Genomic DNA, 25202 nt, shown 5'->3' on the forward strand with positions numbered 1-25202 from the left:
GATTTTATTTTGGGTTGGGTTAAAATTTTTTTAAAATATTAAATTCGGGTTGGGTATCGGGTTACCCCATTTCAGGGTCATGTCGACCCGACTCGACCAGAATATATATATATATATATATAATGAAATAAAACATAAAACCGACAGATCGAGACGCGAGACCGATAGACCGCCTTTGGTAAGCAATCGTGTAGCATTTGGTAAGTGATCTTTGGTAAGCAATCGTGTAGCAGAGCTCAACGATCGTGTAGCATTTGGTAAGTGATCGTATAGCATTGGGTAGGCGATCGTATAACATTTTGTTACTCAACGATCGTGTAGCAGAGCTAAGTGATCGGGTAGCCGAGCTCAGCGATCGTGTAGCATTTGGTAAGCGATCATATAACATTTGGTAGGCGATCGTATAGCATTGGTAGGCGATCGTGATCGTGTAACAGAACCGGTGACCCAACCCGGCCCAATCCAGAAATTTTGGGTTAGGTTGGGTTGACCCTCCAAAAATGAACTAATAGGGTTCATTATTAGTCAACCCGAATTTTCTTCTACACAATTCTTTCAATTCGGACTATGTACACCACTGCTGAAATAAAATATAACTTGACAAGACAATAGAAGTCTTAGAGTTGTAAACATACATGATGTCATTTATAGCATTACTAATTGTATAATAACAATATGACAATTGATATGTAAATTTGTATTTCGAAAATGATGTCAATCATAACTTTGAATTTAAATAAATATAATAACAATTATAATTTTTCATATATTTGATAGTCTTCCAAAATTCACAAACAAATCAACCCCCACATCATTTTAGCAAGTAAAAACTCTCCGGGAATTATTATTATTAGTTTTTTTTAAATCAAAGCAGTTTTAAATGAAAACTTCAAAGTTTGAGGCAAATTTTCTCGTAGCTTCTTGTTAAAATGGCTTGAATCTATCTTGTGATACTTTGAATGACCAAGTATGGGATTTAGAAGAGAGCACTATAAAAATTCTCTAACCTAAAGCTGTTATTATTATTATTATTATATAATATTCTCCCTAATAAAAATGTTTTCTCCTATCTCATAGACGTTGCTAGTGAATCACATAAATCTGTATTGTTTTTTATATTTTCTCTATTTTTTACTTATCCATTTCGTAATACTTTTGATCCAAAGAGCTCAATCGCTCATCTGGAACAGAATCTAGATGCCATTAAAGCACTCAACTCCAAAATTAAAAGAATTTCAGAGCTCGAAAGTACCACTCCTAATCATTGATGACAACGAAGAGGAAGAAGAAAGGAGAAGCCCACCCATAGTCGTTGATGATGAAGAAGACCAAGACTCCCTTTATTTCAACCCAGAAGAACTACCAGTACGTAAAAAATAACCCACTTGTTTTCAATAGTTGTTTTTTTCTTTTTTTCATTTTTTTTTTCTGGTTCTTTTTGTAGCTTCTTTATGAAATGATTAATTGCTCTGAAACAGAAAGTACTTGACGACGAACAATATAAAGAAGCGATTAAACTATATAATTCAGAACGAAGGGAAGAACCTATTGTCAGCCACTGATGAAGAGGGAGGAAGAAGGAAGAGCCCCATTAAAATGGTACAATCTTTCTCCATTTCTCTCTTCTGAGCTGCTTGAAAATGGTGATCTTTTAATGGTTTTCCATTTTTCTGATTGGTTTTGTGTAGGCTGCAAAAAATGAGGACAACAAAAGGGAAGAAAGAAGAACTAATGATTGGTGTCATTAAAGTAGATGGAAGGAGAGAAAGTTGTTCACAAGATAAAAAAAGAAAGGCACTGATTAAATCATTCAAGCAGAATTCATTACCTTCATTTCAATACTCATCAATAAATTTGTTTTTATGGAAATAGAATTCTATTATTACTTTCTATATAGACAAATTCCAGCTAGAAGTATACAATGAGTGATCTGAAAGATACATACTACTACTATACAGAATCTATAACCTCTGACATTGTTTATAACTTTTTATGAATTTGTTTAAGTAAAATCAAACCTCTCATCTCCTTTGGAAGTTGAAGGATTTTATTGCGAAAGCAAAGATCGTGGCAAAAAACAAGCAGAAACCAAATACCATGATGGCAGCTACACCTAGAAAATCATGTCTAAAGCCGAAAACGTGCTTGAGAACATCGTGTATCGCTACCGAATTAATTCCATCCGATAGCTTTACCAGCTTATTGTCATCGCCATATTGTGATACTTGGAGTCCATATAAACTCCAAGCCACAGGATTAGCCCAGTAATACCATCTCCACCATATTGGGATTCTCTGAAATAAGTAGTAAAGAAACAACTTCAGGTCACTCAAAATGAATATAAGCAGAAGCAAGAACATGCTTCTATTATATCATTTGATGGCAGTCAGATAAGTTATGCCCGTTACGTTAGGGGACTCCACTAGTTCATACGTATGTGAAGAGAGGCAAAGAGAATTTTAAATCAACCATCAACCCAAAAGCTTAAACCGATGAGTTTGAGTAGATTTAATTATCTCTATATTTCAACAAGAAAAGTTAGAAACGAGTAAATGCTGTATTTTTTCTATTCTTTTTCTCTTTTTTTTTTCAAGGGGAGAACGAGGGGGAAGTAAGACACGAGAACAGATTAGAAAAGTTCCAATAGTAGAGTACTGACTCTCTAGAATGATCTGGCTAGCTTATTTATAAAAGATATAATTATCAAGCAAAATTTTGATGATAAACAACTAAAAATATGTTACATATGGAAGAGTTTACCTTGTGAGGAATCATGAAGCCACTGAAGAGGTTCCAGAGCATGTAGAAGGGAGCCGCAATAATGGCACCCACATTATGATTTGGTGTGATAGCTGTTGTCATCATTCCGTAGAATGTGAAGTATAGCAAGGTAAAGTACATAAAGAAAATATACCAAATAAACTTCAAAGCCGTCCAGTCAAATGCAGCCATGGAGTAGAAAATGGAGCAGTAAATAACTGTCTGTGCGAACACATAAGGGAACTCGATTGCAACCTATGCATATAAAAAATGCATTAGGCAACTTTCAGGAAGTCAATTACAATATAGGTACACATAAAACATCAAGAGGAGTACCTGAGCAAATGCAAATGGTAAAGCAGAATACAATCCAGCAGCTCTTTCTCGATATGAGACAAATCGCTCGATTGAAACAACTGGTTGAACGGCAGTGGCATTCGTGATTCCAATGAAAAGAACAGCAGCATAAAGGGATCCCATAGCATTAAATAAGTCTTGTTGGGTTTCTCTGTGAAGGGAGAAAACAATAATGATGATAACCATGTAGAGTGTAAAAATAATCAAATCATAATGACTAAATTTTGTTGAGATGGGGAAATAAAAGCGAGAAACCGGTGGTCTGTAGAAGGCATACAAATAATAAACAGATAAAAAGTTATAGTAGAAACCTTTTGGCACCAAATTTCCAACATATTGTTCCAAGCATCAATGAGATAATAACAGTGTAAAAGAATTTCACTGCAGTGTACTGTGGGTTCCGCCAGTAAGACAAATTTTGTTTCCACAGGCAAGCTAAAAACTGATTGAAAGATGACTGAGAATACTTTGTTGGGAAGCTCAGTTCTTTTGAATTACTAATTGGCCTGCTCAAGGTTTCAACCAAGTCTAGATTGCGTCTGAAACAAAAAGAAGTGAACCTAGTTAGATAAACAGAAGGTATCTGCATGAAAATGAAGGAATGAACATATCCATACTGGAATAGAGTTGATCTCCTGTAAACTTCAGCAAAATCCACTCCGAGACGACTTTCTTCAACTGCAGAAGTAACCTCAAGCATCCATGCGGCAGGATTATAGCCTGATTTGATTTTTGGCACTCCTTCAACTGCCTACATAACATAATACTAGGACGTCTGAGGATTTGTGTATCTACAAATATTAAGCAATTGGTTGTTACTAAAATGACGCGTCTATAAATAATTTTACCTCAAAATACTTGATAAGTTCACGGGACTTGGGTCCTAATGGACCAGCATAGATGAGTTCTCCTCCACGCTTCATTAATAAAAGCTGCAGCATAGAATGCCATCATTAGAAGGAACTTCATTACAAATAATCAGATGAAAAAGAAGTTTTCGGACATGTTCAGATTGACTTTCTAAGTGTTGAGACGAAAGAAACATAAGAAATTCCAATACCATGATGGCTTAGTTACCCTTACTCTTCTACATATATTTAAGTAGTACAAAAATAAGTGGGACGAAGAAAGAAAGCCGTTCTCTTCAAGTTGCAAAAAATAGAAAATACGTGAATGGAAGTAATTGTGCATATTGTGGACTCTAGTGTTGTAGGTATTGTAAAGTACATAAGATATGATAATAGCGGAGAAGAAGACGGAAGATGCTTATGCAATTAAAATTGATCTAAGTGATAAAGAGAACACAATTGCTGGCACTTGGTAACTCAAAAGTCAAGCAAGTTCTGGAGAAAAATGGAAATTACCTCGTCAAAAGATTCAAAAATATCTATGCTGGGCTGATGGATTGTGCAGACTATTGTACGCCCTGTATTGACAATATTCCTCACTGTCCGCATGACAATGGCAGCAGACCTCGCATCCAGCCCTGACGTAGGTTCATCCATGAACACTATGGATGGGTTCGCTACAAGTTCAACAGCAATTGTCAATCTTTTCCTTTGTTCTGTTGATAAACCATCGACACCCGGTAGACCAACTAAAGCTCCACTGAGTGGAGTAAGCTCAACAAGTTCCATCACCTCATCAACAAAAGCCTGCATAAATACAAACTATCAAGTATCAATATATGTCAATTACACACCATAATAATTTTAAAAGAAATCATCAATCGAGTTTTACCTTTTGTGTCTCCAAGTCAACATCTGAAGGTAATCGCAGCCAAGCGGAGAAGAGAAGTGATTCCATAATAGTCAAACATGGGGAGTGAATATCCGTTTGTTCACAGTAACCAGAAACTCTAGCAAATGTATCCTGCCTTTTGGGATAACCGGATATATGTATGCTTCCTTCAATGACCCCACCAGTTTTCCTACCAGCCAATACATCCATGAGTGTGGTTTTCCCAGCTCCACTGACTCCTAGTAGCGCTGTAAGCACACCTGGTCTGAAAGATCCACTAACATTAACCAACAATTGTAATCTGTCTTCTGTTACCCCTTGTTGCTTCAGCTCCTGAAGTAATAAATTAAATCAGATAATAAACAACCAAGTTCCCAAAATAATGAATAGAGAACTGGATTCAAATCTCACCATGGGAACGTCAACATAGTAATTAATATTGCTGAAAGACATTGAAAGTTGTTGGAAGGGAAGTACCATCCCTCTCTGTTTAAAGTACTTTCCTGCCAAATAATTGAGATGGTGAAATTATGGAATTAGTTTGGCATGGGCAGCACTTGACGAATGGCCGAGGAAATCTATATACTAAGTTTTTTAAACAGCTTAATCAGATTCAGACCATTCAATGACCCCGAATACTGCAAATAATGTCTCAACTCAATAACAGTGGTTTCTCCTTTCCTTCTTTTCTCTCTCTCTTGCAGTTCTTCCGTGGAGACTACAGCTTGGCTTTTGCCCAAAGCTGTGAAGAAAAAGGGTGAAGCAACAAATCAGTGAAAAAATAATTTTAAAAAAATTTACATTTTTCAATAATCATCCTGCAGAGTCTATTGGTGCTAACATAGTAGCAGAAGTAAAATAATATAATCAATTTATAACTGATTGCTTACGTTTAAGGTATGCCAGGAAGAATGTAAAAAGCGTATTGAAAATCACTGTATATCCAAGCAAAGCACCAACGCCAATCCAATACCAATAGCTCTCTGTAAAAAGGCTGCGTGCTTTCAGTAAAGATTCTCCTAGTGACATGCTTGTATTCTTCCCAACGCTCTATATTGTGAATAGAGAAAGAAAGCAGTTCACAATGTCATTAAAAGCAGATGCATCTAGAATATTTAATAGTTGTAGAAATGAGAATATTACCTTGTCCCAAGAATGCCCAAGAAACTCATTAACAGATGCAGCATTTTGGGCGTACATCAAAGGAGACCACCAGAAACCCCATATCCACCATTTTGGTATACGATCTGTTACAATGAAGGAACATTTGTGAGACTTGCACACTTCATGGGTTAATACGTTGACATAGAAAACATGCAACATCAACCTCTTGAAATAATATATCCTCCAAGAGCCATAACAACCAACATAGTAAAGGATCCAAAGGTATTGGCAACAATCATGTTACGTCCCAATGATCCCATGAGGCGAAAGAGTGCTATAGACATTTGATGCAGAGAAAAGAATAACAAAAGTTGCCGCAAGAATCTGCATATTAAGAAACCACAATCAAATCCACCCATGTCAACATAGTTATTCTTATCTCACCAAATTCAAAAGGAATACACAATTTTTACCACTTACCTAGTGATAGCAGGATCATATCCAATCACATAATACGTGACTACAACCCAGATACCAGATTCCAAGAGTGAAATTGGAATACTTAAGATCCAAGAAGGAAGAGTATAAATCCAGCTTGGATAAAAGTGCAAATCCCTGTGCTTGTAAATTACAGGAAGTTTGGCCACCAGCATTGACACCTCTGTAAATCCATTAAAAAGGATGATAACGGTAGAAAAGTAGAGTGCCCCAAGATAAAGTCCTCCGTCATCGACTGTGTCATGATTCATTGTTGTCCGGAAAAAGACACTCATTGTAATCATCGCAACCAGTAGTAACTGCATAATAGAAACGATGAGGACAACAGAAAAATATGTCATCCTTCAATTGTTGGTTTATAATGGTCGCATAAGTTGTTTCTATCACAGACACAGCATTAACAAGTGGATTTATTTCAATCTTTAAATAAGGCGTAAAATATATAAAGGTAAAACAAAAAATGATAAAGAACTGCTTTACCACCTGAACAAATTTAAAAATGTAGATAAATGAGTTTCGTTTCATCAACAGCTTTAGCAATGAAAAGCTGGTCTTAAGAAGCTCACGCCTCTTTACTCCATATTGAGAAGATGACAAGGAAGCTGGATGGTTATAACGTCTGTCAAAAGGAACTTCCAATTCTTCAGACAAATTTTTCCCGATGTGATACAAACGAAAAGCTTTGGCAAACTTTGCTGCAGGGATAAATTGGTAAGGACGATCAGGAACTGACCAGTACTGCTCCTGATCCTTCTTTGATATAACCTATAGTCATTATTGGGTAAGCAAACATATTAGCAAAAAAGTAGTGGGAATTTTCAGTTCATCTCTACACAGCTTGCTTACTTCTTGCAAGAAGTCTGCAACATTCTTTCTCTCGGGACAGGTGAATCCCATAGACGCAAAGAAATTAAGAACAGAGTCTCTCGGTCCCTGATATATAATTTGGCCTTCACAGAGAAGTATAACATCATCAAACAACTCATAGGTCTCAGGAGCAGGCTGCAGCAGAGAAACTACAGTGGTTGAGTCAAGTGCACAGGTAGAATGCCTAAGATATTTGATAATTTGATAGGTAGTTGAACTATCAAGCCCCGTTGATATCTCATCCATGAATAGTACTCTTGCAGGACCAATTAGCAATTCGCCTGAAGTAATGTGTTGTAATCATCATTACTCATTAATATAATCATCGGTGTAGAAGAGATGGATGGTAACAAACCAGTCGTAAGACGCTTTTTTTGTCCTCCAGAAATCCCTTTGAGCATTTCATCTCCTACCAATGTGTCAGCACACACGTCCAACCCTAAAATCTTCGCAGATATCAATACTTCAGGTGTGGAGCAATGACGTCAAAATATTGCACAGAAAGAACGCACAACGGTATAATTCTTAGAAAACCTGTATGGCTTTCTAAAATTTTACATTGAATTAATAAGGTTTTATGACATAATTAATTAGTGAAAATCTCCTGTCAAACACTAAACAGAGTCACCAATAAAACTTCATAACCAAGAAGTCTGGACTGACCAAAATGTTGATTGCATCGTTCTACGCCAAGCCAAGCACAAGATGATGGAGAGTAAAGCAATTTATTGAGGATAATGGAAGTTCAGTAATCGTATCTTACATGTTGATAAATAATACATAAATATAGGTAAAATCTAACAGGACCAAGGTTGCAACTTCTATCAGCAGTTCAGTACATATCAAAGTGTGGAAAGCAACTTGAACGTACCTTCATAATGTACTCCACCACAAGGCTTGTCTCTTGACCCCCTAGAGCCAATGACTAGAGAGAAAATTGCAGTAATTTTCAACCAGTCAAATTCATATCATTTAGTATATTTCTGGCATTCAAAAAACAGATGGTAACAAGTGAAGATTAAAGAAAAAATATACATGAAGTATCACATACCTTCATAAATATATCAAGATCTTCATCAGGTTTTATCCCTGCAATCTTTTCCCTTCTTGCTAGTTCCATGAGCATATCTGTCACAGTTGAAATAAGTATTAAAAGAAGTATTAACTGTCAGAGTCCAAGATTTTTCATAGCTTACCATATTTGAACCCAACGCCTTGACAGCGGCCTGCAAAATCAAGAGTTTCTCTAACAGTTATTTCTGCAATATGTTTGTCCTGTTGACTAACGTAAGCCGCTGTCCTCTGTGGAACAAACTCATTGAAGCCATGCCCATTATATGTTATTCTCCCTGATTGCTGACCAAAGAAATAAGAACAGATGGTTTAAGAAATAATGATGAAGTAAGCCTTAGATGTTACTTCATTAGGATACGCTAGGACAGAGGATTCATTCAATCTCTACAGGTAGCTGTAATCGGAGGTCTATGGTGCAATGTTAGTTACACTCTCTATGTCATTACCAGCCAAACATGATAGCAGATTTTTAGAACACAGTGCAAGAGATTTTTTTTTGATTCGTTGTTAGGTTCGAGGAGTAAATTCAGGAAAGAAGTCTAGTGGGGGTCATTGCTAAACATCGATAGGCAATTATGCAAGCTCACATAATTAGTCGTCTAACATGATTCCTTTCCAGTTAGAATCCATTGTTAATATCAACAACGTTTTTGCAGTGAAGTGCAAAGTTTCCATTATTCAGTACCTGCAAATCACTTTCAAGGCGACCAGCAAGGGCTAAAAGAAGTGTCGTCTTTCCAGAGCTTGGGGGACCCAATAACAAAGTCAATCTACAAAAAGCTCATGATCTTATAACATTTAAAAATAGAAACATAATCCAACATTCAGCCTCTATATGGTTAGAATTAGGAAGTTTACCTGGAAGGTCTTATAATTCCACTGACATTGTCTAAAATTGTCAACTTGCTTCTTTGACTGCTGTATATTTTCAGTTTCCTAAGAAGTGCCTGGCACAATGTTTACATACAAACATCAAGTAACCATCTGAAGAACAGATGAAGCGGCATTTTTCCAATAGTTGATTAACAATTTTTTTTTTATAAAAAAATGGCGTCCTCATGTTAGAGATACAGAGTAAATACTACCCTACCTCCATCATGTTGCACATGAAGTTGGGAATAGTCGGCAGAGCTCTGGTTCCAATGTGAACAAACGATTCTACAGTCAACTGTTGAAACCTAACCTCAATCTTTGGGAACTCTAAATCAACTCTGCGACCATAAAAGTCAGAGAATGTGAATCAATTTAACGGTCGCGGTAGTACCTTAATCATGAAAGCCGCAAACCAATTACAAATCAAAATTCAGCAGGAAAAATAATTAGCAAGCATTATTAGTAACTGTAGGATTGATGGCTCTCAAATTGACACGATCACAAACTTCAAAACGGTAGTAATTAGTGAAAAACGCCTCCATGAAGCAAGAAAACGACATTCTACCCAATAATCACACCACATTTCACTTGTTAGTTAATAATAAGAAAAACAGAGGAGTAATCAAAAAGAATTTCGCCATTATCCTTTCATTTTTCCAAAGAGCAGTAATAAACAACACATCAACAATCAGAAATTAGCAAGGAAGCTGAATTAGAAGAATTACGCATCGAAACGCCGTCGCACTCGTTGAAAGAACATCTCCGGATCATCATCAACCGAACTGACTAATCGGTCAATAAGAAGCTTTTGCTCTTGAACCTCAAGCTCACTAACATCAATCTCCTTAGCATCTCCAACAATATTCCTGAAAATGCCTCTACGAAGACGCGAATACGTCGGTAGCCTCTCGAGCGCCGCCCAGCGTAAGGCCTCCTCGTCTTCTCCATCTTCCCTAAACGACGACGTTCGAACAAACACATTCTCCGCCGTGTTCCACATGGTGGAAGAAGATCTATAAGTTTCAACCAGAGAAAGGAAACAAACAGAGAATCAATCGAACACACAAAAATTAAAAAAATAAAAGAGAGAAACAATGGAAAATGGTTGAAGAAGAGATTGTCACATTGGTGAATCTAAGAAGTCGTTTAGCTCTTTTGTGGTATATGAGTGAAAGAAATATTGCCCTAGAAACGGGTAGTTGAGCTCTGCATTAATGACTTCTTCATCCTTCTCTCTCTCTGTTTAAAGTCGTTGTTTGTTGAACTCTCTTTCTACCTCAAAGCTGTTGCAAGAAATGTAAAGTAAAGCAGAGAAGAAGAGCACTGTGAGTGAGTAGGATCATTTAATGGCCGCGGGAAGGATAAAAAGAGAGACATGCCTTAAAAAAGACATTACCAATCCCACTCTCGCGCGTATGAAAATAAATCCTACTCGCCCCGTGGGCATACTAACGAGTAACGATACTCGGAGCCACTTGTTTAATTTCCAAAAAATTAAAAATTCATTTTTAGGCCTGAAATTTTGCAAAAATATTTACAATTTTATAATAATTCATGCTTCGTTTAATAACTATTTTTCTAAATTTTTATTTTTCAAAATTAAGTATATAGACATTACTTTCACCTCTAAATTTTTTTTTTGTTATCTACTTTTTCATCAATAGTTTAAAAAACCAAACCAAATTTTAATAACTAAAAAAAAATAGGTTTAAAAAAGTTGTTTTCGTTTTTTGAATTTGGTTGAAAATTCAACTATTGTACTTAAGAAATATGCAAATCATTGTAAGAAATGTAGATGAAATATACTTAATTTTACAAAACAGAAACAAATAATTAAATGGTTACCAAATGAAACTTTAGTTTTTTAACTTTAAATAACGATTTAGTCTTTATATTTTATAATTTTAATAATTTAGTCCCTATTGTTAAAAATATTAGATGATTTAATGAAATTTATTACATTGATAAATTTATAAATTACTCTAAAATCAAATTTATTTACAAATAATAAAGTTTTAGTTGTAACGTAATATTTTTTACATTAGTTTTTATGAAATTTTTCACGATAGGGATTAAATTTGCATTATTAAATTATAAAGTATATGGACTACATCATTATTTATTAAAGTTCAAAGACTAAATTGTTGCAGTATTGAAATTACAATGACTAAATCGTTATTATTGACTAAATTATTATTTTCACAATAAATTTCTTTTTAAACTTTGGATATATACTATCCACAAATTTATTAGAGGTTAAATTTTATCAACCCACATATCTTCAAATGATCTTTTGAATTGGGTATATTTTTTTTTCTTCTCTCTATTTAGTTGAGGGCCAATAGTGTGAGTAAGTGATAATGTTTATTTCCTTTTTGGGCTCTCCACTTAGAATTATGTTTGCCTAACTTTTTGTAGTTGATAATGTTTATTTCTTTTGAAACTTTCATATTACTTTTATTCATTATTAAAAAATAATATGAATAGACATTCACAAAATAAATTAATAAATTATGGAATAAATATATGTTTAGAATAAATTAGTAAGTGTTTAACTTTTTTTTAAAAAAATATTGTGAAAAAAATCAAAGTGTTTGACAACCATCTAAAATAGTTTTTCAAATATATATTAACTAGTTTTTATCAAAAGTATTTAAATAAAAATGAATAGGTTTTAAATAGTACTAGAATTGTTTTCAGATAGACTATTTTGTCTATCCCTTAATACTTGTCTTGTTTTTGGGATCGTCTTTGTGTATTTGACCTTAAGGTGAGATCTCTCTCTGATTTTTTAGTAAATTGCAAAAACCACCCATAAGTATGATGGTAGTTACAATTATATCCTTAAATTTTCAATTTTAAAAATTGAATCATTTAAATGTTAAAATTGGGTCGAATTGGACCTTCAAACTTATATAATTGTATAAATGATAACATTTGCCTAAGTTTAAGAGTTTATTTTTATCATTTATGTCTATTTTCTACCATTATTGTTAGTTTGAAAGTCCAATTTTAATAAGTTTAGGGGCCTAATTTTTAAACTGAGAGTTTGATGGTGTAATTACAACTACTACCATATTTCATATGTATTTTTTGCAATTTGCCTTTTTCTTTTTTTTTTTTTTAATAAGATTAGGTGTGAAATGACGGTAGGGACCTTCTAAGCGATTGTTTTTAGGCACTGGAATGGAGCGCGTGGGACTGAAGCGTCGGGGGAAGTATTTTGATTAAAACGGTTGAGATGTGTGAAGTTACCGTTGTACCCCTGAAAGAATGGTGGTTTTTATTTAAAAGGGCGGGTAAATGTCCCATTTTTGTAGCTTAGGAGAAAAATGGAAAAGTTGGAATTTGGACAAAGGGAAAGCGGGTTTGGCTTTTAACCAAGTACGTTTCATCAAATGTTAACCCAATTTTTTGACAATCTACTTTGTAATAGTAATAGCACCGTATTTTTTGTTACTTTTAATATCACATGTTACGGTCTCTCTATCTTTTTATAATTGCAATATAATGTAATGATTATAATATATGTTAAATCGAGTATAGTTCAATTGATTTCGTTCTAAAAACTACTAGATCTGTAGTTTGAATTTCTTACTCCTAATTGTACTAAAAAAAATATTGTTTGTTTTAATCGGTAAATTGCAAAAATCATCTCTAAAATATAGTGACAATTACAACTATACGCTCAAACTTTGAATAATAAAAGTTGAGCTCTCAAACTTATACAACTATTAAAATTGGACTCTCAAACATACATAAATGTAACAATTATATAAATTTGAAAGTTCTTTTTTCTTTTTTTTTTTTTTGATAGTCCAATTTTAACATTTATTTAAATTTGAGGGCTTAATTTTTACAATTGAAAGTTTGATTTATAATACTATAATTATAATTGCAACTGCAACCATATTTCAAGTATGATTTTTTTTCAATTTGCTTTTTTTATTTTTAGCTTTGTTCCCTTAAAACTGGGATTTTTTTTAAGGACTCTAACTTATTGTTTGCAAATCGATCATCAATCACCATAATAACCAGAGCATGCTAAAGTCAGGCCAACCTATTCCTTTTTCTCATCATCATTGTCGTCTCACGACTTGAATTTGAAATAATCAAGCTACTTGCCTTTTAGTAGATTGCGAATGGATCTGTCATATAAATATTTTATACCAATTAAGTTGTTCTTAGTTGATGTAGAACTATGTTTATATCTCCCAAAAATATGTGGTTGTGTTTCAAATAGACAAGTTTGTACTCTACCTTCGAAAAATTATCGAAGGTAGCTACAACAACGTGGTTGCTCGGCCCCTTAATAGTTTGGAATTTGCATGTCTCTTAATAATTATTTGATATATAAGGTTAAAATATGTTTTGTAATTTCTCTATTTGACATTCAATAATGTGAAATTAACAGTTACAATTTAAGAAGATACGATGGCTTCAGTCGAGAAAGTTCTCAACGTGGTGGAGAATAAATAGGTGGATAGTTATTTTAAGAGATAATTTGATTGGGGTTTTTTTCGGAGCATAAAAATTTTCTGATATTTTTTTGAGTTATTTTAAAATTGTTAGAATTATTTTTTGTTAAGTTCAAAATAATTTTAAAACATATTTTCAATCATTCAAAATTAATTTATATCTCCTTTTTACTTTAAAATGGGAGGAATAAGAATGAAATTTGTTGTTCACATTGATTGATAGTAAAAATGCAAGAAATAAATTAATTGATGTAACAACTCACCATCAATTTGGAAAATCTCACATCTCTTCTAATATTTCATCAATTACATTTTTATTCTTTATTTTGTAAGCTCCACAATTTTTTTAGTCAAATACCTTACACTCTCGTGTATAAATAAGCACGACTTTTTTTTTTTATTATTAATTAAACATCCTCTCTCTTATTCACACTACTAATAATTTTTAAACATATTTATCTATTCTTTCGTTGCGTCTAATTTATTTATATAAACTAAAAAAATATATTTTTTATATTAAATTATTATTATTTATTTGTTTATCTATCTTTTATTGCGTAAGTAATTTTTTCTTTTTAAATTTTCATACGTTCTAAGAAAATTTTCTCGTACATGATACAATAACATGATTTGTGCAAAAGACTCAAAATATAGGTCAATATGCTAGTTGCAACCACAAAAACATAAACATAGTAAATGCTAGTTTTAATTAAATTATGGAAATTATAGTCATGTTCTTGTCCATTTTCCATACCACAAAATAAGGATGGGTCCAAATTCTTTAATCTAATGCTTATATAGAAGATGATTTTAAATTTTATTTTAAGAAGGAAGGTTTGATTCTTATTTCATTTTAGTTCTTTCAACTTTTTTTTATCTCAAAAGTTAAATTATTTGGTTATGTCTAGTTTCTAAATTTTGTATTAGAACTATTTTAATGATTTTCATTGATTTTATTATTAATAATTTAACCAAAATTTAAATATATTTTGAAACTTAAAATTAGGAATATAAGGAAATGGTTTTTTTTAATTATTTGTTTTGTCTATTTTAGCCAAATGACCGATGCTTTAAGACACTAGTAATACCCAAAAATGGCCAAGGTTGAAACCTCTATCAAAATTATATTGTTACAATTTTCCATACATACAAAAGTTCAAATAAAGGGTGGGGTGGATTAACCACACATTTATGCTTTAGTTGTTAATGTTATTGTTGTTATTAATTATTATAAGTTAAATAAAAAGATAATAGTTAATGAGTCACGATCGGTATATATTAATATCAACTGAACTTAACCTTATTTTGGTAGTATATTCATCATTGAACTATACTAAGATGCGATATCATATTAATCATTATACTAAAAAAAATATTTTGATAGACATATATATTGAAATATATATAAGTAGAATTAAATTATTACTACAAGAAAACTGTGATTCCATGACATTTAAAATTGTCATATTTAGAATTCATGACAGTTATCTTCTGTCATAGTATCCTTGTAAAGGTATGATATTCAATGACAGATTTTGAAAAATGTCATAATTGAGCTTTAAATGACAACAAATAATTGTCACTAATGAACTGTTACTGACAATGATAAACTATCATTGTCAAGTTTAATATGATATGTTATCATTGTCATCAACTGACTCAAAATTGGCTAATTTATGTAGGATTTTAGGTAATGAACACAATTATAAAATGTAAAAAAGGAATATATAGTTGGTATTTTTGTGAACTCTATCATTACATATAAGATTTCTATAATGAATTAATGCTTTTCAATCCTAAGAACACAAATATAAAATACTTTCATATATATATATATATATATAGAAAATAAGCATAAAGTTGATAATATTTTTACATAAAAGATTAACTAATAATCACTAATAAAGGTTTGACAATAAGCCACATCAAATTACATTTCAATTAAACCTTAGCTACTAACTCTACAAAAAAATCATATAAATATATCAATGCTCCATGGTTTTTTTTCTCCAACAAATTCTTACAAAATCTATTAAGAAAATAAATTATTATTTTAGAGTCAAACACTACCTATCAATATTGACAATAATAACAATATAAAAAGGTTTTACCTTTTCCAATGTTAACAATTATTCCAACACATTGATCTTGCCCAAAACATGGAGTTCATAACCTATATCCACAAGTATGAACACCCATAATCAAATTGGGTAAATGTTTTACTTATACAACATTGGTATAATGACCTATACGCGTAATTCATCCATGTCAACAATCATAACAATATTCAACAAAATTCTCCAAAATGGTAGTAAACACGTAATACTCGACAACAAATGGCATCATGATTTTCCTTATTATAAATATTATTTTCTTGTGGGGGAGGTATACAAATGAAAAATGTAAAAACAGCCACGTCTTAATTCTCCCTACTGTGTATTCGTACATGTATTTCTTCTCCAAAATATCATTTACAACAAAATGCAGTCCAAAAGCAACAAAAAGCACCAAGTATCATATATCATGCAAAAAAATATGTATGATCCTACAAACTTAGTCCATTCAGATTGCACACAGTCAATGTCATCTTGTGTAGAAGTAGAAGATGCATCTTTTATCTGTATACAATAAAGTGGATCTTAACTTATGGCACTAAATTTCTAGTTCAAATTGTTTGAAGTTCTACAGTACATACTATGTCTACAATTGAAGTGTTCTTGGAGAATATTATTTCACGCATAAACCGCATGACATAATAGCCGCATTCAACCACGCCCAATTGTTTAGGACATTGTGCATATAATATAAGAAACATAGATATGGTAAATAAGGTTTCTATGAATCAACTTTCACTTACCTATTAAAATGGAAACTAAAGCAACAACCCAAGTATATACATAACCATGGTGGAAGATTGAACCATAAAAAACGTATATTTCAAAACAACCTAAATATGCACATACCATACACTATTGAACAACAAACATATAACCATAAATATCGAACTTCAACACAAATCTAATTAAGTCAAATGACAAGAACTAAAATCTAAAAACAAAGGTTTAAAATAAAATGAAAATAATTATTTCACCATAACTGTTTGGCCCGAAAGTGACAACTCTGGTGTGAATGCCATTATTTGACAATACCCGTCGCGAATCTGGTGATGAATAACGATGAGTATCGACAAAGGAAAACTAGCGAGTATCGACAAAAAACGACGAGTGAAATGAAGAAATGTTGAAAAGCGTTCGTGAGGCGGACTGATTCGACTCGTCGAAAAGTAACCAATATAAAAATAAGGAAACAAAGAAATGTCGAGGATGTGCGAGGAGGGTAGGGGAAACGTTTGATATGGATATGGAAATAGGGAAACAAAGAAACGTCGAAACTGACTGTTTGGGCCGACAAGGGTAGGGGAAAAGTCTACTTCGAATTCTTGGAAATAATGTTAAGTTAGAGTTTTAAATATTTTTATTAAAGAATTAATTATTAATTATATTTAATGACAATTAATAAATGTCATTAATTGATGATATTTTAAAACTGTCACGAATTATAAGAATCCAAAAACTTCCACTTTCTCACAAAAAACGCGAATTTTCACATTTATGACACTTTTTTCTTTTCTCCCTCTCAAATTTAATGTACAAATATGTCATGGTAGATCAAATTTCTTGTAGTGTATAGTAGATAGTTCTCAAGTTTTTTTTATTTAGTTTATAGTCATCAAATTACACAATATTCAATAATGACAAATGACTTTAATATTCTATAATCGTAGAGTCGTATTATTAGTCACAAGAATCATTAATTAAATTACATTTAATTTATTATAAATTCAAATTTAAAAAGAAATAATGAAATTAATAAATGGTTTTTTTATAGTTGAATAATTAATTTTTTTCCCGTGGATAAAGACATGATTGTTGTATGAGAATATTAGGAAGCAAAGAGTAAGTTGTTCTTTCAGTTGCAGCTAGTTGAGTTGAGTCCATATGTTGATCGATCGACAAGCACTTGCAAGAGAATAAATTTGGTTGGGGAGGTCAAGGGTAAAGGCTCTGCATAGACCTTTTCACTTAATTCATCTCCTACAGTATCTTTTGGAAGTTGAACATTAATGCTACTTCGAGTCTAACCTGTTTCTAAGTTGGAAAGTTTAGGATGAGTGGTTTGGTATCACCTTGGTTGAGTCTATATTGTCGGTTCAAAGTTCATCCCCAAATGTTGTAAGATTAAGGTATTCTTGAAGCAATAGCAATTTATCTTGGAACAGAGAACATTTCCATGATTCTTAACTCGAATCTGACTGTTTGGAAGTGGTTAACCTATTGAATAATGTTATATCATTTTGGTCTTTTTATTCATAGAAGAGGCCAAAGTTTGGGACAGTGTTTTGATAGTTATCTCTTTCTCTCATATTTGCTGTTGTCAAAATGTGGTGGGACATGCTCTAGCAACTAAGGGTTTGGAGGATCAACAGTCTTTCCGTCTTTTTGCTCCTTATCCTAAGTGATTTTCTATGATTGTGTCTCGTAATGCAAATTCGTACAAATTTTTTTTTTTTTTTTTTATTGTTTTGTCCTAAAATAATAATAATAAGAATAATTAAATTTGTTTTTGATACCACAAATTGAGAGAAAAGATTTAAGCTCTACTCTAGGTAAGAAAATGAATATGAATGTGTCTTAATTGTTGAGTTAGTTGAGATTAATAATAATAAATGGTCGTTAAATTAGAATAATGGTTGGCATAATAAATGTTATATGATAGTTGTATGAAATGTGACAAAATCTTTTTTAAGTATAAATACAATGAGTCAACTTACAGCTAATAGTGAATAAGTGGTAAAACTGACTAGGGAACATAATTCACGTCCATCATTTAATGAGTATGATCAAACCCACATGGCATTCACTCCCTTTTGCTACATCTACTCAATTTTTCTTTTTTTCCTTTTTGTTTTATTTTAATCGAATTTCCAAGAAAAAAAATCATTTATAAATTTATTGACCATGTTTCAAAAATTGGTCATTCCCATCAATCTATCGTTTGGTTTTGAGTTTTCTATCTATGTATAATTTTTATACAAACATTTTCATCCAACTCATATTTTTCAATAATATCAAGTTTTTTACAGATCTTATTTTAATTGATTAAAATATACAAATTAATCATTGGATAATTTTGCCAAAATTCTAAAATTTTAAGGAACGTCGAAATCTAAATGTTGCCTCTTTTAAAATCATATCTGCATATGTTTTTTTTCCTTGGATGGTATGTAAGAATAAATTTTGAACAACAAATTTGCCAAATAAAAAAATTGCAATGTGCAAACACCTCATATTAACAATATTATTATTGTTAGAGTGCTATATAAGTTTCATTTAGTCGTCAAGTTTTTATCACCATTTCTAAACTATAGAGTACAATTTTATTTGGTGTCTATAGCTAATCATCATGCTCGTTAGAGTAATTTTGATAAAATTTTATATGTTGTGTGTCATATGAATACATTTATTAAAAATATGAGAAAATACATAACCTTATAAACGTGAGAGAATCATAACCCAACGACTTCATGTTGTCTCTTTAAAACAATTTTACTCACTCTAGTGCTTAAGTTTCTTGAATAATTGTCTTCTATGATAAAACACATTAATTTTCTTATGGAAGCAACACTTCGTCCACAAGATTCAACGAACTATACTTTGTGGAAATAAACTAAGCTTGTATCAATTTACAAAAGGGGAGAAAAGTAATGATTAAAATTTTTTTTTGCAATTTGAATAAGAGACATATTTATAGACTATTGTGACCATTCGAACAATCACGTCTCTTATTCAAGTTGATTAATTACGAAAAGACATGTAAGAAAAAAGAAAATGTTCAGTATTTTCCAATAAAAAATATACATTGAGATAAGTAGTAAACACTTTGAATTTTCCTTAATGAACATCATTCGAGTTTACTTAGCTAATTAATGGACTTGATGTCTCGAACTGTTAGTCGTTCTAGAGTTAACTAAGATAACTAAAATCACACAATTTCTCATTATAACAAAGTTTATTCTCATAACTGTGTTCATTTTGGCCTTGAACATCACCTAGTCTCATGAGTGTTTTAGAGAATTTGCCTTAAAATTCTCTCAGAAGCGGCCCTTTCACACTCACATAGGTGATTCCTATAAAGAACATCGTATATGCTCTTTTCATAAATAATTATTCAACAACTTACCGAAATCATTAAAAGCACAATGCTTACCCTAAAACCATACATGCACTATCTCATCGTTTTTAGAATAGGTAAGAAGAAGAAAAAAAATCAACGCAATGCTCACTAAGTTATCCGAGGTCAGTTTGCCCGTTAAACCTAGATCTTGGGACCTCCAGTCAACTAGGTTGGGTTGCCTCTCTGGTTGACTTTTAAAATTAAAGGCTTTAATCTCATTCTCCTTGATGAACTTTCAACCAACTCTCTAGTTAGGCCTTTTACAAGCGTATCCGCAATATTATCTTTTGACCTTACAAAATCAATTGTGATAACTCCACTAGAAAGTAATTATCTGATTGTATTATATCTTCGTCATATAAGTCTAGACTAGAGATGTCCAATTTTCCCACGGGGATGGGGCCCTACCCCGAACAAGACGGGGATTCCCCGATTAGGCAGGGAATGGGGGAGGGAGTGGAGGAAAAAAAATTTATGTGAGCTAAACGGGGATGGAGACGGGGAATGCATTCCCTGTCCTGGCCCCCGCCCCCGCCCCCGCCCCGATTAGCTTTTACATATTTATTTAGTATAGTTATCTAATGTTATATTGTTATTATTATTATATAAATATTACAATTAAATTTCAGAAATATAATGAATATGTTTAAATTGAATATTTAAATTTAGATTATATATGTGAATAATTTGATTTATATTTATTTTTTTCTACTAAAAAAATTAATTAGCTTTTTTAGGCCAAAATTTGAGTAATTTATCTTTAAATTCAAATTGCCATGTAAAACTAACTATAATAAACAATTTAGTGATAAAGTTAATTATTTAATTAAAATTTGTTCACATTAATGATTTAAATTAATTGATTTTTACAAAAAAAAAAGGTAACGGGGAAAAATTTCCCACCCCAATTCTATGGAAAATTTCCCGGGGATGGAGAATGGCATCCCCGTCCTCGTCCCGTCCCGTGGACATCTCTAGTCTAGACATATTATTATTCATTAAAGAAGTATAGGTTGTATTCATACTTTCGGAATACCATACAAATATTTTGCATATGTTTCTATGTCTCAAGTGGCCAAATTCATCACTATAAACATTATATAGTGTGTTATCTAGTCCACTCAAAATGTGGCTCTTGCATAAATATTTTGTATATGTTTCTATGCCTCAAGTGCAATCAATCTTTCTTTGTTGACTTCTCCTTCAACATTATAATAGCATTTGTTTTTTGAGAAAAAATTGTCATATTCTAAGTTGCAAGGGAGATTGAAATATCTTGTTATCATTTTAATTTAAAATATGTAAAACAACATGAGAACATTCTGCTTGATATCTATTATGCATAATAGCAACAATGGATAGTAATAAGCCAATAAAAAAATTACATAAATACTACAATACATCACGACTTAAATCATTATAATCATACATATAACTTATATATACATATCATCCTCTATCAATTTTGTTTTGCATACAACAAACATTCATTTCCTTACCCAACACAATTCAAATCTAACGCAAGAAAATTGGTAGAAATATCCTTTGATTACCCAACAAAATTCAAATACATCGGACCAATTTTCATAAGCACTTTTCTTTCATAACCGTGGTTATATCCACTAAAATATGATGAAAAGACATCAAATAATGTGCAAATCTAAAACCAACGTGAAACTTATTATATATAAGAGGCATAAAGCTATACACAAAATGATGCATGATGAAAGTGGCATAAAATACAATATGAATTTTTAAATAATTGTCTTAAAATTGTTATATGAATAATTTCATTAAAAAAAATATAAGAAAATATATAACCTTATAAAAGTGAGAGAAAATCTGAGCCAACGACTTCATGTTGTCTCTTTAAGATAATTTTACTCACTCTAGTGCTGAGTTTCTTGAGTAATTATCTCCCAAGATAGAACATTAAGCAAAACCTCGTCCACAAGATTCAACGAACTATACTTTGTGAAAATAAACCAAACTTGAACCAATTTACAAAAAGGGAGAAGTGTTTTTATGGGAGAAAAGTAATGCTTAAAAATTCTTTTTTTTACGAATGTTGTGCTTTCCATTGGTAAGGTGAGTAGCTTGGAGCCAATCCGATTCAACTTTGAGATGAGAAATTTGTAGAGAGAGAGCAAATTTTAAGCCTTCCGAAACAACAACAAAAAAATCTTTGTGAGAGGTGGAGCAAAATCTCTATCTACATATAAACCAGAAATTGTAATCACAGTTCCATTAGAATCACGAGAATCACAGCACCCAGACTAGAAGAACAAGTTTATTAATTGTATTAATCTAAATTTGAGGATTACATAGATATAATGTTTTCTTTTTTAGAATATAAAATAGATACATTGTTTAAAGTATATGAAGTGAGATTATAATAATCTTAAGGTAATATTGGAAAAAAAAAGTGGTGCTATCAATCTATTTAATATGTTGAATGTTAGAGAGGGAAAAGAAAAAGTAAAGTGGGTGAGGAAGTTTATATTGGTTGGCTAGCCTTTGAGATGGGGATGCTTTGAAATTCTACCATCTCTCTTTTGTATTATTTCTTTCCAAACTATGTTTGGTGTTTTGTAGGTGAGAATATTAGTGGCACATTAAATGGTAGTGTGACTTCAAAAATAAAAAATAAATAATAAAAGAAAATGAAAATGAAATAATAAAAACCATAAATTAGTTTTATTTTTCAAAATGTCTTTTGTGTCCCAATTGATTGCCCTCTCAAATTGTTCCTAAAATTTCAGTCTTTCATAAACAACAACAAAAGACCCAAAATTGTGGCACCCAACTATTTTTTGGCCACCTCATGATTATGGCCTAGATGTTGGAGTTGGTTGAGATCTGTTTAATATATATATATATAGAGGGGTAAATTATACAAAATACTTCTAAACCTTGTATTTTGTGTCAAAATTATCATTAGATTTTCAAATGTTTAATACCTTTATTTATGGTTAGTTTGGATGAAAACCGTTACAATTTTGTATCAAAAATACTTTTGAACTTTCAAAAGTTTAAAAAATATCTTTAAAATTAAAAAAGTTCAAAAAATATTCTTATTGTTATATGAACAAAAACCGTTAATACTGTCTTACTTCTCGGTTTTCCATTTTTTTCTCCTATCACTTCTTTAATATCCTCTTACTCCTCTTTTTGTTAATCGTTTGACATTTATTTATCTAAAATGAGTAAATGAATAAAGCTACACAATTCACTTAAGGTATATGGACTATTATAAGAAGAAAGAGAATAAAGGAAGCACCAAGAGATTTTAGAACTTAATTATTTTAACAAAGTTGTATGTTAGTAGCTGAGTGAGTGGGATTCTGATATTGAAATTTTGTGAGATTTTGTTTGATTATTTATTGTTTGTTAAGTTTTAAAGGGAGACTTTGATATTGGAATTTTGCAAGATTACGTGCGATTTTTATGTTTTAATTTAAAATTTTGATTCTTGAGAAAATTGATGTAAACTAAAAATTGAAAAATTAAGTATTTATATAAAAAAAAATAAGGATATCTATATAATTTGTTAAAAAAAAAATTGATTCTTTTCGAATTTAAGAAAACTTCAAGAAAGTGATTACCACATTAACAATAGGAGCATTTTAAGCATTTTTTAAGTTGAACGTTATTTTTGCAACGTGGTATTAATGGTTTTTGTTCATATACTAACAATGATGGTATTTTTGAACTCTTTTTTTTATGTTAAGGGTCTTTTTAAAACCTTAGAAAGTTTAGGGATATTTTTTAAACAAAACTTTAATAATTTTCATCCAAAACTAACCAGAGGGACATTTTTTTCCTCTTTTTGAAAGTAATTTTTAGAATTTTTGAAAGTTTAGAGTATTTTTTACACAGATTACAAAGTTCATGGCCATATTTTATAATTTAGCATATATATATACACACACACAACCCATACACTTCGAGTTTTATAATTTCAAATATTAAAATATTCTTCTTTTAGAGAAAAAAAAAAAACTTTAAATTAGTCTACAGTGTTAGTTTTAAATCAAATCTTTTAAAATTTAATTTTGAGATTGTTATAATTTTTAAAATAATTATCAAAATAAAGACACATCAAATTTTGTAGGAAGTCAACGGTTTAACTAGATTTTACAAACCAATGTAATTGGAAATATAATTTTCTTTAAATTAATCTATAATATGATTTACAAAACAATAAAAATAGTTAAAATTGTCTCTACCCTCATTAACCATAAATATAATGCATAAAAAAGTGTGTGTGTATATATATATATATACATATCAATAGAAAAAGGTTTGTGTTTTAAGGAGACACATTTCAACAATCTCCATATATTGAAAAGGACAATCTCTATAATTGGTTGGGTTATAAATTGAACTACCTAAAATTATTTACTAATTTTAATTGCAATTTTAAACTAATGTTTGACAAAAGTTGCCACCTTGAATATGTAATTGGGAAAAATTTATGTACCAAAAATTGAAATGGGTCATATATGACATATATATTCTGTTAATGGTTTTCAGCTACCTTCATTAAAATGCATTTGGGCTACCTGTAATTTTTTCATGATACCTATATCTCCTTTATTTGGCACCAAAAATTGGGTGAAAGAACTTCATATAGTAGTTGAATTAGATGTTTGCTCAGGTATCTAAGAAAATAGATACAGTTTGGCACATGGATCTCACACGTGTTTGTTGGTCGCGGGCCACACGTGGACTTGACTCTCCTAGTCTGGTTTCGTTTTCAAAGTCAATCCACGTGAAAGATTTTTGTACTAATATGATGTCGAGCCTACCATACTTTGATGTCCAAATTAGTAAAAAAAATGCGTATAATTCAAGTAAGCACACAAAAATAAGGTTATGACTCTCATTTAAGATTACTTGGAATGAGGCTATTTATACTCCTTTTCCTCTAACAATTGACGAGATGTAGTTATGTGTAACTTTAGGGATGTCATGGTAATTTACAACACTCAAGACTATAAGGCACCAGATTGAGCACACCTCAGATATTTTTCAATTGATATATATTTACCGACTCGACTGATCGACTTAGAACTCAATGCTCTAACTTTTCTCTTTTGGGATGTGCATTTTTTCATGTCATTTCCTGATTTCCCTTAGGTTTGGGTCCACTAATAGGCTATGGACCTTGCTTGTGATGACTCTCGACAAATATTGAAAGTTAATAGATCAAGA

At 31.5% G+C, this 25202-nt stretch overlaps 1 protein-coding gene and 1 long non-coding RNA gene across 3 annotated transcripts; one reads left to right on the top strand and one right to left on the bottom strand.

Moving 5' to 3' along the window:
* The first annotated feature begins 1183 nt into the window (after window positions 1-1183).
* Window positions 1184-1940, top strand: LOC150035798 (uncharacterized). The gene is made up of 3 exons (XR_016530334.1): window positions 1184-1365; window positions 1479-1599; window positions 1689-1940. It is a non-coding gene; the product is annotated as an uncharacterized LOC150035798 (long non-coding RNA).
* ABCG32 (pleiotropic drug resistance 4) lies at window positions 1802-10536 on the bottom strand. 2 transcript variants are annotated; one of them, XM_090315008.1, is made up of 25 exons: window positions 10398-10536; window positions 9999-10286; window positions 9491-9611; window positions 9259-9347; window positions 9086-9170; window positions 8523-8682; window positions 8378-8454; window positions 8198-8251; window positions 7682-7772; window positions 7306-7607; window positions 6943-7224; window positions 6442-6758; window positions 6185-6345; window positions 6001-6104; window positions 5748-5907; window positions 5477-5599; window positions 5269-5360; window positions 4858-5190; window positions 4482-4772; window positions 3966-4049; window positions 3735-3868; window positions 3429-3656; window positions 3097-3268; window positions 2761-3015; window positions 1802-2294 (listed from the first exon to the last, which is right to left on the bottom strand). In XM_090315008.1, the coding sequence occupies exons 2-25, from the start codon at window positions 10271-10273 to the stop codon at window positions 2022-2024; spliced, it is 4263 nt and encodes a 1420-aa protein (XP_090171134.1). In that variant the 5' UTR covers window positions 10274-10286; window positions 10398-10536; the 3' UTR covers window positions 1802-2021. The 2 variants fall into 2 exon arrangements, with proteins under 2 accessions (XP_090171134.1, XP_038890607.1); XM_039034679.2 differs by having other exon boundaries at window positions 9999-10403.
* Between the last annotated feature and the right edge of the window lie 14666 nt (window positions 10537-25202).

The sequence above is a fragment of the Benincasa hispida genome, chromosome 6 (genome assembly GCF_027475165.1).
Source record: "Benincasa hispida cultivar pf3 chromosome 6, pf3_genome.v1.1, whole genome shotgun sequence".
NCBI lineage: Eukaryota > Viridiplantae > Streptophyta > Magnoliopsida > Cucurbitales > Cucurbitaceae > Benincasa > Benincasa hispida.